The sequence below is a fragment of the Acinonyx jubatus genome, chromosome D1 (genome assembly GCF_027475565.1).
Source record: "Acinonyx jubatus isolate Ajub_Pintada_27869175 chromosome D1, VMU_Ajub_asm_v1.0, whole genome shotgun sequence".
NCBI lineage: Eukaryota > Metazoa > Chordata > Mammalia > Carnivora > Felidae > Acinonyx > Acinonyx jubatus.
Window position 1 is genome coordinate 98806762 of NC_069390.1, and position 10195 is coordinate 98816956.

The 10195-nt window shown below is 46.5% G+C and overlaps 1 protein-coding gene across 3 annotated transcripts; it reads left to right on the forward strand.

The window, feature by feature from the left end:
• The first annotated feature begins 3084 nt into the window (after positions 1 to 3084).
• APOA5 (apolipoprotein A5) lies at positions 3085 to 9978 on the forward strand. Of its 3 annotated transcripts, none has more exons than XM_027036577.2 (4): positions 6850 to 6929; positions 7457 to 7508; positions 7622 to 7733; positions 8253 to 9978. In XM_027036577.2, the coding sequence occupies exons 2-4, from the start codon at positions 7460 to 7462 to the stop codon at positions 9202 to 9204; spliced, it is 1113 nt and encodes a 370-aa protein (XP_026892378.1). In that variant the 5' UTR covers positions 6850 to 6929; positions 7457 to 7459; the 3' UTR covers positions 9205 to 9978. The 3 variants fall into 3 exon arrangements, with proteins under 3 accessions (XP_053060052.1, XP_026892378.1, XP_053060051.1); XM_053204076.1 differs by lacking the exon at positions 6850 to 6929 and adding an exon at positions 6959 to 7113; XM_053204077.1 differs by lacking the exons at positions 6850 to 6929; positions 7457 to 7508 and adding an exon at positions 3085 to 3969.
• The last annotated feature ends 217 nt before the right edge of the window (positions 9979 to 10195 follow it).

The window sequence follows — 10195 nt, forward strand, 5'->3', positions numbered from 1 at the left end:
ATTTTTATAAATCTAATTGTTACCAATAACAAGGGTAAACTCTTATGCAGCACTTACTATGTGCCAAGCTTTGCTCTCAGTATTTTTATTTCATTTGTTAATACATTAAAGTGCTTATTTCTCACAGAACCTATGTGGGAAGTACTATAATTATTCCCAGTTTGCTAATAAGGAAACTGAAGCACAGAGAAGTTAAGTAATTTGCCTAAGGTCACAGAGCTAATCCATATCAGCATTGTTACCCACACAATGTAGTTCCAGAGCTGATACTCTATGGACTGGTTTAATCTATCCCCTTCTATTGTGATTACTGATTTGTTTCTATCATATTATTTTGTATCTTCTATTTACCATGGGGGTTTTTTTTTTTGCACCTTTTATCTTTCTGCTTGCACTTCTACTGCTTTTGTTATGTTCCTTTAAAAAATAATTGTATGCACTTTTATTTTTTTTATTTTTGTTTTTTTTTATTTTTTTTAACGTTTATTTATTTTTGAGACAGAGAGAGACAGAGCATGAACGGGGGAGGGGCAGAGAGAGAGGGAGACACAGAACTGGAAGCAGGCTCCAGGCTCTGAGCCATCAGCCCAGAGCCCGACGCGGGGCTCGAACTCACAGACCGTGAGATCGTGACCTGAGCTGAAGTCAGCCGCTTAACCAACTGAGCCACCCAGGCGCCCCAATTGTATGCACTTTTAAATTTAGTTTTTATTTTATCAAACTACACAGTTTAAAGAATCAAACAATTCTCCAAGTTGGGATAAAAAAGTAAAAAATCCTGAAGCTCATCCCCGTTTTCCACTCTGCAAAAACCTCTTTTGGATCTTAGCAAATTCTATGTTATTACTCTCTGATTTTCCAGTTTTAGGTGTATCTTATCTTTAGGCTTATGATTGTCCACTATGGCCAAAGAAAATGGGGTTCTCTTTCACATATACACACCTTACAAACAACACACACACACACACACACACACACACACACCACTTCCTGTCCCCTGCCTTCCAATTTTTTATATCATAGGTCTTTTTTTTTTTTTTTTTTTTTAAGTAGGTTCCACACTGGGCAGGACTTAAACTCACGACCCTGAGATCAAGACCTGAGTTGAGATCAAAACCTGAGCTGAGATCAAGAGTCAGATACTTAATCCACTGATCAACCCAGTTGCCTTTATTATACCATAGGTCTTATTCAAACTACAATATCATAGCCAGTATTTATATTATCATGATTATGTATATGCTATTCATATGTGGTTTATAATGGTAATTTTTCCAGTACTTTTTTTCTACTTGCAGTTAACAATTGTCTTTTGTTGTGGTTTATTTGATTTTCTATACGTTTCAGTAATTTACCCCCAGATTCTTACCCAGTTGTGTAAATTTGGAATATAGGGAAGCAGGCTAGGGAGCAGAAATCAAGCATACATATGAAATATATATATATATAGAGAGAGAGAGAGAGGAAGCAAACATAGCAAAATATTAATTACTATATTATTAATATGCAATTAATAAACTCACCTAGGTGGTGAGTTTAAGGATGGTTACTGTACTTTCAACTCTTCTGTATGGTTGAAAATTTTCATAGTAAAATAGAAGAAAAAAAATGAAGGTGATATGAACCCTTGCATCCATGAGTCACGTTAGGATGGACCGTCTTGATCACAAAGAAACCCCCAAAGTGTTTCTTTTTGCCTATTTTCTTGGTGTAGTCATATTTTTCAGGAGAATGTTTTAGTCTCCTTCCTGGAGGATAAGGTCTAACTGACCAACATTTTGGCCAAAGAGAAAGGTGATGTGAAGGGAGGCATTTCATAATTTAGTATATAAAGTTTTACTTAAATCCTCTTTTTTGGGGGTATAAGAATGCTGGCCCCAATAATACCTTGTTTTCTCCAGGCCAGAGACCCCTCTTACCCTCTCTGGGAATAAACATCTGGTTTCCTGCTGCCTCGGGGGAAGGCCAGTAATCCAGCTGAGTGAAGTTGGGGAGGACATCTGCTTTTCAGACAGACTTGCAGCCACTTGCCATATCTTTAGCTCCATTGTCATCCATGTTTCTAGAAAGACCTATCACCTCTTATGTCTGAACTTTTGGGGCATTCAGTGGTACAAATCAGGGGGTTTCTTGGGTTTCTCCAATGCTGCTGTAAAACTCATCTTTTTAGGTGTATCTAAAAAGATGCCCATTTGAACACATGGAAGCTTTCCAACTTCCAAAATACCCTGTCTCCTATTCTCTTTGTGAATTTATGCATTTTTTAAAGTGCCCTATAATGCGGCTTTATTGGGATTTCAAGAAAAGACTGCAGGCTAATGCATGCAATCAATCCACCATCGTTTCCTAAAAGTCAATCTGATGTTCTTTAGTCTCATTCCCATATACTAGTTTGAAAGCTATACATCCTTTGTATTTTTTTAATGGGTTATCCTTAAAATTTTAATATTCCTGCTTGACCTAACAAAGTCTAAAAGATAATCAATATCCCTATCTTCTTGCTGAATAATGCAAAGACTGTAGAATGCTTTAACTTTGATCTCTGCTTTCCGATTTTCTAGGCTTCTTTGGTCTGATATTTGAGATCCTCATTGTTTATATCACTTCCTCCAAAGTAATCCCTTCAGCAATACATATTTGTTGAGGCCCCCTGCCATGTGACAAGCGATGTTCTAAGCACCAGAAACACAGCAGGGAATAAGACTAAACTACATTTAAAGGTATTTTATGTTAGGTTGGACTATATGAAGTTGCCAATACTGGACCAAATTTTAGTTGCAAGGAAGTAATTTTAAGTGTATGTATGTTTAAATAGATAACACACATTTATAGAAAGTCATTTAAAATCACGAACACATTTTCAATTTACCTAAACATTTAGTAATTTCATTCCTTCCTCTGTGTCTATTTGTACCCCCACTCCTCTCTGAGTTTTCTTTCGTTTTTAGTGAGGATTTGTGAGTGATCAATGCTCTAGGCTCTTCTCGGAAGTTAACTTGTTACATTTAAATAATAATAGTTCACTTGAGTATAATTCTTGGTTGGCCATTAATTTACCTTTGGTTTTTTTGAAGATATATTACTGACAGATCAGCTATCGGTTTGGCCATTTTCATTTGTAGTCCTTTCTCTTTGGTTGATTTTAAGCTACTTGGTCTTTGATGTTCTTCACACTCATGACAATGTGCTTTGGTCTGGATTTTGTTTTCATTTATCCTACTCAAGACTCAAGGATGCTTCCTGCAGCTGAGAATTCAGGTCATATCTTTCTTCAATTTTGAAAATTTCTCAGCTGTGTTTTTTGGAATATTGCCTCTACCAAAGTCTCTCTATTGTCATTGTAGAAATCCTGGTAGGCATGTATTGGACCTTCTCATTCTGTCTTCCATGTCTCTTACCTTCCATTTCATATTTTCTTTCTCTTTATGGTTCTTTCCGGGTGATTTTTCTCACGTCAACCTTCTAGTGTACTAATTCTTTCTCCAACTGTAGACACATGATTTTCTTTTCATTTTAATGACTATATTTTTCCACTTCTAGATGGCCTATTTAATTACTTTTCTTTTTGACAAATACTGCAAATACATCTTTCAAGACAAAGAAAAAAAAGATTGCACAGGTCACTACTAAACATGCTTGGCTATTTCAATGCCATGTTAAATACCTTTTGGGGTTTTTTTTAGTGCATGTGAGGTATATATTTGCTATTGTTTTTTAAACAGACTTCCATTTAGGCCTGGTGAGAGCACTATAAACCACATAAAATGGATCCATCATGAATGCTTACTCTGTTTTACCCCGTCCCTGGTGTGTTCTGAGACGGAACCTGGGAACTGCGGTCACACTGAGTAACAACTGCTTCATCTCAGTTTACACCTGAGTTATTGGAAGACAAGACTGAAGGAGGACAGTTTGCAACAAGTTTCACTTACCACAACCATTTTCAGTTTGGGATGCGTTTATTAAGAGGTAACTCCATAAGTCTGGAAATTCTGTATTTAGAGTAAGGAGTCACTAATGTCCCTTTAAATGACAGGTCACATGAGGAAGACTGCCTAAGAAATCTTCTCATTTGGTGCATGTTGAGATTTTATTTGAAATCCATATACTTGTGTATTTCATGTGTTCATAGCAAAACTGCTAATACAGAACATTAAAGAATAATGTACCTTTTAATCTTTACAAATACACATTTTAAAATTATTTTTACTTGATATCCAGATTATGTTGGCAATTCCTGGATTAAAAAAAAAAACCCAAATGGGTAATTCTCTTCTAAAAATTCAGCTGAGAACATCAGATACTAAGCAACAAAGAAACATGAAGAAAAAGGAAATGCAACCAAGTTCATGTGGAAATTATCTGGTTTAAAATATTTCATAGCTGGGCCCTTCTCATTTCACCACATCTGGGGGTACAAAACGTTAGGTTTTCCCGCTATTTGGTGACGCTAAGTTTGATCACTTGGTTAAAATGATCCACCAGATTTCTTCATTGTAAAAGCACATCTTAGTAATTGGTGAGTCATCCATCTGTGGGGTGATACTTTGAAGGCATGTGAGCATCGCTTTGCCCAATAATTTTTTGCCTTATGGTTTTACCAGTCATTGATGATCCTTGCTTGAATCAATTATCTGAGGACGGCAAAAACCGTAATTTTTAAAAAAGATTATATCCCATCTACATGTAGTAGCTGATTTCTTCTGTAAGAAAGGGCTTGTAGGAAACTTGTTTTCACATCCAAAGATGCAAAACAAAAAATGTTTAACCTGAATGTAATGATAAGGAAACAGTCAAATCCAGAACATTTAATAAGACATCTCCCCTGGACTCTTTGAAAGAAGTGAATGCATCCCGAAGGCGTTTTAAAACCCGTCTGTCTGCCTATGCATCTTTTTGCAACTACCAGTGAAGAGTAACAGTCTCTCCTCTTGCCTCTCACACTGACTCTAACCTAGGCCTATGGGAGAAAGGGGATTCTGGGAAATATGGTTCCAGGTGTCTCTTCTGCATTACGGACAAGACCTTGGAAGGGGTGGTGATGATACTAACTTGCAAACAGAAACTATAGTGCAGCTATGTTTTATATCATAGCCTCTCCGAAAACCAATAGAGTACGAAAAATGCTTTTTCAAAAAATATATGGGAAGATATGCATAACATGAAAATCATCATTAAAAAAATGTTTATTTATTTTTGAGAATGGGGAAGGGAAGAGAGAGGGAGAGAGAATCCTAAGCAGGCTCCACGCTCAGCACAGAACCCTACACAGGGCTCCATCCCATGGCCATGAGCTCATGAACTGAGCCAAAAGCAAGAGTCGGATGCTTAACCGACTGAGCCACCCAGCCACCCTGAAAGTTATCATTTTTAAGTGCACAATATTCAATGGTATTAAGTACATTCACATTGCTGTGCAACGACCACCAGTAACTTTGGCATCTTCCCGAACAGAAGCTCTATGCCATTAAACAATTTATCTCTTTGTCCTCCCTCTCCCAGCCCCTGGTCACCTCTAATCTACTTTCGGCCTCTGCCTATTTTAAGTACTCCATTTAAGTGGACGCATACAAGATTTGTCCTTTTGTGTCTCGTTTATTACACTTAGCGTAATGTCATCAAGATTCATCCATGTTATAACATATATCAGAATTTCCTTCCCTTTTAAGGCTACATAATGCTCCATTGTGTATCTATACCGCGTTTTGCATATCCACCGATCTGCCAATGGACAGTTGGGGCTGTTTCCACCTTTTGACTGTTGTGAATACTGCTGCTATGAACATGGGCATACAGACATCTGCTCTAATTCCTGCTTTCAACTCTTTTGGGTGTATACCCAAAAGTGGGATTGTAATTCTAACTAATCCTAACTCATACAAACTAAGTCTGGAAAAAAGAAAGAGAGAGAGAGAGAGAGAGAGAGAGAACATAAGTTCACCAAGGGATAGGAAATTTCAAACTGAGGAAACAGCATGTATGAAGGCTGAGAGTCCTGAAAGAGGCCGTGTGCTTGGAGAATGCCAAGGGTGTTGTGTGGTAGGAGATGAGACCAGAGTGGGTTGGGATGAGCCACAGCAGAGAATACACTGAGTAGGCAGGACTTTGGCAGAGAGACTTGTCTGAGGCTATGGATGTGATCGAGGTGAGAGGCAAGAGGGGCTGTGATGTGACTGGTAGTAGAAATGGAGGAGAGGGGGCCGATTCAAGCTACATTTAGGATCAAAAAATCGGGAGTTCAGGAATGTGTGGCTAAGTCTATGGAGTGGGAGTGACGTCAGACAAAGGTCTGGGCTCTCTGGCCTCCCCTCCTTCGAAGCCCTGTGGGTGGAGTATTCCTGTGGGGAGAATCCTCCTCTTGCTCTAATTCTTTGGCCCCAGGGGCCTCTAACCATCTCATCTTCCCCCTGTCACATCTGACTTCCCAGCAGTTCCAGGATTGTTTCATGGAGGATGGGAGTGTCCTTAACTCTATAAATCTGGCTCTCACCAGGCTGCTTGAGTAGCCAGTGATGGAGCTGGCCAGAGCTGCTCAGGTTCTGCCGGGCCCCTGGACATCGTCCCTGTCTAGCTGGGGCACAGGGCCTCGGGCAGTTGAGTAAGAGCAGGGCCCTTAGCAGAGAGGCTCTTCTCTGTTGGTGGGCCAGCTGGCTGGTCAGTGGGACGGTTGAAGGTCACAGGGCTTGGGGGGAACTGGGTGAGAAGTTCGGCCTTACTCCTCACTCTTCTCCTGGAGAGCCCCCCTGATACCGGGGCACTCATTAACCCTCTGGGTGCCAGGGAAGGGCAGGAGGTGAGTGCTGGGAGGCAGCTGAGGTCATCCTTCTTTGAACCTCCACGTGGTATTTACTCAGGGCAACTGTTGCCAGAGGCCCAGGCCCCTGGAGTATAAAGCTGAATGTCTGCTCTCTGTGCCCAGAACCGAGCAGGTGAGCAGAGGCTGGGTGGAGGGATGTGGGTCAGAGTCCCAAGGGAGGGGACTGCAGGGGTCTCAGCAGAGAGCTGGGGGCAGAAAGTAAGGACCAGGGGCATCCTCTCGGAGCACTCTGGCAGGATTGCTTCTTCCCCTGTGGGGTACTCCATAAGGTGTACCATACGGTGGGAGGCAGGAAGGTGGGTGAGCAAGGGGGTGGGCGGTGGCAGAAGTGGCTGCTCCTGGGGGCTTGGGGGGTGGGGGTGGGGCTTTACAAAGCAGTTAGAGCTCCACACTCCATGCTGTGTGGCCCAGGTGATAAAGAAGTCCTCCTCCCTGAACCCCCCTTTCCTCTCCCAGCCATGCTCACCTAGATCAGCCCTCGTCAGCCCCAACAGCCTTGTGCTCCACACACCCCAGGGAAGGGTTAACAGATGGGGCAGGTTGCCCCTGGAGTAGGGTCCCCTGGTGCAAATCTGGGAGATGTCCCTTCCTTGGCTTCTTTACCCTAACTAGGCCTCCTTTCATCTTCCTTCTGAGTAGATAATGGCCAGCATGATTGCACTTCTGACCTGGGCTTTGGCTCTGCTCCCAGGTGGGTCTCGCCCGACTTCGACGCGGAGCGGTGGGTGGAGGCTGGACTGATGGTCCCCCATCCACCCTGGGGAAGGAAACACAGCCCCTAACTACCAACATCCCTGTCCACAGCGCTTGCAAGTGCCCAGACACAGAAAGGCTTCTGGGACTACTTCAGCCAGAGCAGCGGGGACAAAGGCAAGGCCGAGCAGGTCCAGCGGCAGAAGCTGGCATGGGAACCCACGTGAGTGGCTAGTAGGACAAGGGGTGTGGGTGCAGGGAGGAGACAGCTGAGCTGTGGTGTGCCGCCTCTGATTCCTCAACCTCCTTAGCCCTCACTGGCACAGAGGAACCGAATTGTGCTAGTTTTATCCCGTCCAGACTTCCTGGGTTGTGCAGCCCCCTCTGCCAGCAGCAGCGCCCCCACGTCCGCCTTGCTCTCACTGATGGCTGCTGCCCCTGTCCGCCGAGGGGTGGGGCCCGGGGGGCAGCAAAGAGCCCCCCCCCTGTGTTCCCAGAATGAAAGGAATACGCGAGAGTCCGGGTGCCTCTGTGTTTCCGGGCGCAGTTTTGGTCTGGATGTGCACGTGCCGTGTGTGTTCGTACTTCCGTGCGAGGGGTTGTGTGGTTGGCCCGCAGGTAGGACTAGAGCCACCGCCCTGCATCCTCGGTTTCCGCAGATGATCAGTGAGTGATGTGTCCGCAGCAAAGGCGATGATGGGGCTAGAAGTCTGACGACTTGCGTGTCTGTCCCCTTCCCCAGGAGCCTGAAAGACAGCCTTGAGCAAGACCTCAGCAATATAGACAAGTTCCTGGAAAAGCTGGGCCCTCTCAGTGGGCAGGCGAGGGAGCCTCCTGCGCTCCCCCAGGACCCGGCGGACATGCGGCGGCAGCTGCAGGAGGAGCTGGTGGAGGTGAGGGCGCGCCTGGAGCCCTACATGGCAGAGGCGCACGAGCAAGTGGGCTGGAACCTGGAGAGCTTGCGGCGGCAGCTGAAGCCCTACACCGCGGAGCTGATGGAGCAGGTGGCGCTGCGCGTACAGGAGCTGCAGGAACAGTTGCGCGTGGTCGGAGAGGGCACCAAGGCCCAGCTGCTGGGCGGCGTGGACGAGGCGCGGGGCCTGCTGCGGGAGCTGCAGAACCTCGTGGCGCACCACACGGGCCGCGTCCAGGCGCTCTTCCACCCCTATGCCCAGCGCCTGGTGAGCGGCATCGGGCGCCACGTGCAGGAGCTGCACCGCAGCGTGGCCCCGCACGCCGTCGCCAGTCCCGCGCGCCTCAGCCGCTGCGTGCAGACGCTCTCGCGCAAACTCACGCTCAAGGCCAAGGCGCTGCACGCGCGCATCCAGCAGAACCTGGACCAGCTGCGGGAAGAGCTCAGCGCCTTTGCCGGCGCCCGCGCTGATGGCGCGGTTGAAGGGACCAGCCAGGACCCCCAGGTGCTGTCCCAGGAAGTGCGTCAGCGACTCCAGGCCTTCCGCCAGGACACCTTCCTGCAGATCGCCGACTTCACCCGTGCCATGGACCAGGAGACTGAGGAGGTCCAGCTGCAGCTGGCGCCGCCCCCTCCAGGTCACAGTGCCTTCGCCCCAGAGTTTCTCCAAGCGGACAGTGGCAAGGCCCTGAGCAAGCTGCAGGCCCGTCTCGAAGACCTGTGGGAAGACATCAACTACAGCCTTCACGACCATGGTCTCGGCCATCAAGAGGAGCCCTGATTGTCTACTTGTCCAGGCCCACTTCCAGGCTTCTTCTCGGAGCTCAGGATCTGAGCCCCCACCAGGCGTGGCTCAGTCCTTGACAGTGGCCTGTTGGGCAGAGGGTGGAGGGCCCTGCACAGGATAGGCGTGGCCACCAAAGGGACTGTTGTTCCTGGAATATTCAGCCTCTTGGCGATTCCCCCATCCGGATGCATTATACTCACCAGGCTTTGCAAACCCAGCTTCCCGTGTTCATTTGGGAATCCTCATAAGTTGCTCCATTCCGGTATGGTGGGAGTGGGGAGGGAGAGAGGCATTCTGTGTGCAGGTAATTTTGTGCAAGCCTGTTGCCATGGTGCCGGGAGCCTGTGCCTCTTCTTCCTGGGACTTGACTCCCATCACTTCTGGCCGCCTGGTGGCCGCTGCTACAGCTGGTCTACAGAGAGGAGCTCTTTTCTCGCCAGGGCTGCCATGACAGCTTCTGTTGGGGAATGGAAAGGGAAAAGGGAGGAAAATATGTAAGAGCATATGAAGGTGTGTCTATACCCCTGCTGGCTCTGATGCCGGTGGGTACAGGTGCTGGGGGCTGTGATGAGAGGGAGCAGAGCCTGTATTTCCTTATATAGCTCTACATGGAAACAGCTGACCAAACCCTCCAGACTCTGTGGGCTTCTTTAACCCACAGGGAAGCCTACTCTGTGTCGTCTCCATCTGGGGCCCCTCACTTCTGACTCCCAGGCTGAAGCCTAGACTTCTGATTCAAATGAAATAGAGGTGTATGGTGGATGCATATTTGTCTGGTGTGACTCTTATTTGGGCTGTGTCTGAAAGCAGTGGCCTCGCACCCATCACTCATTCAAGTCCCTCAATGCTCTGTCTCATGGACCCCCTCCCAGTCCAGGTCTGTCAGAGGGTTCTGGCTTTAGCTAGGCCTGCCTTAGATGACTGCTGTCTGTCATGCCTGGGTGTCGGCCTGGGTTACAGACCCTTCCTCTGCACCTGCATTGTT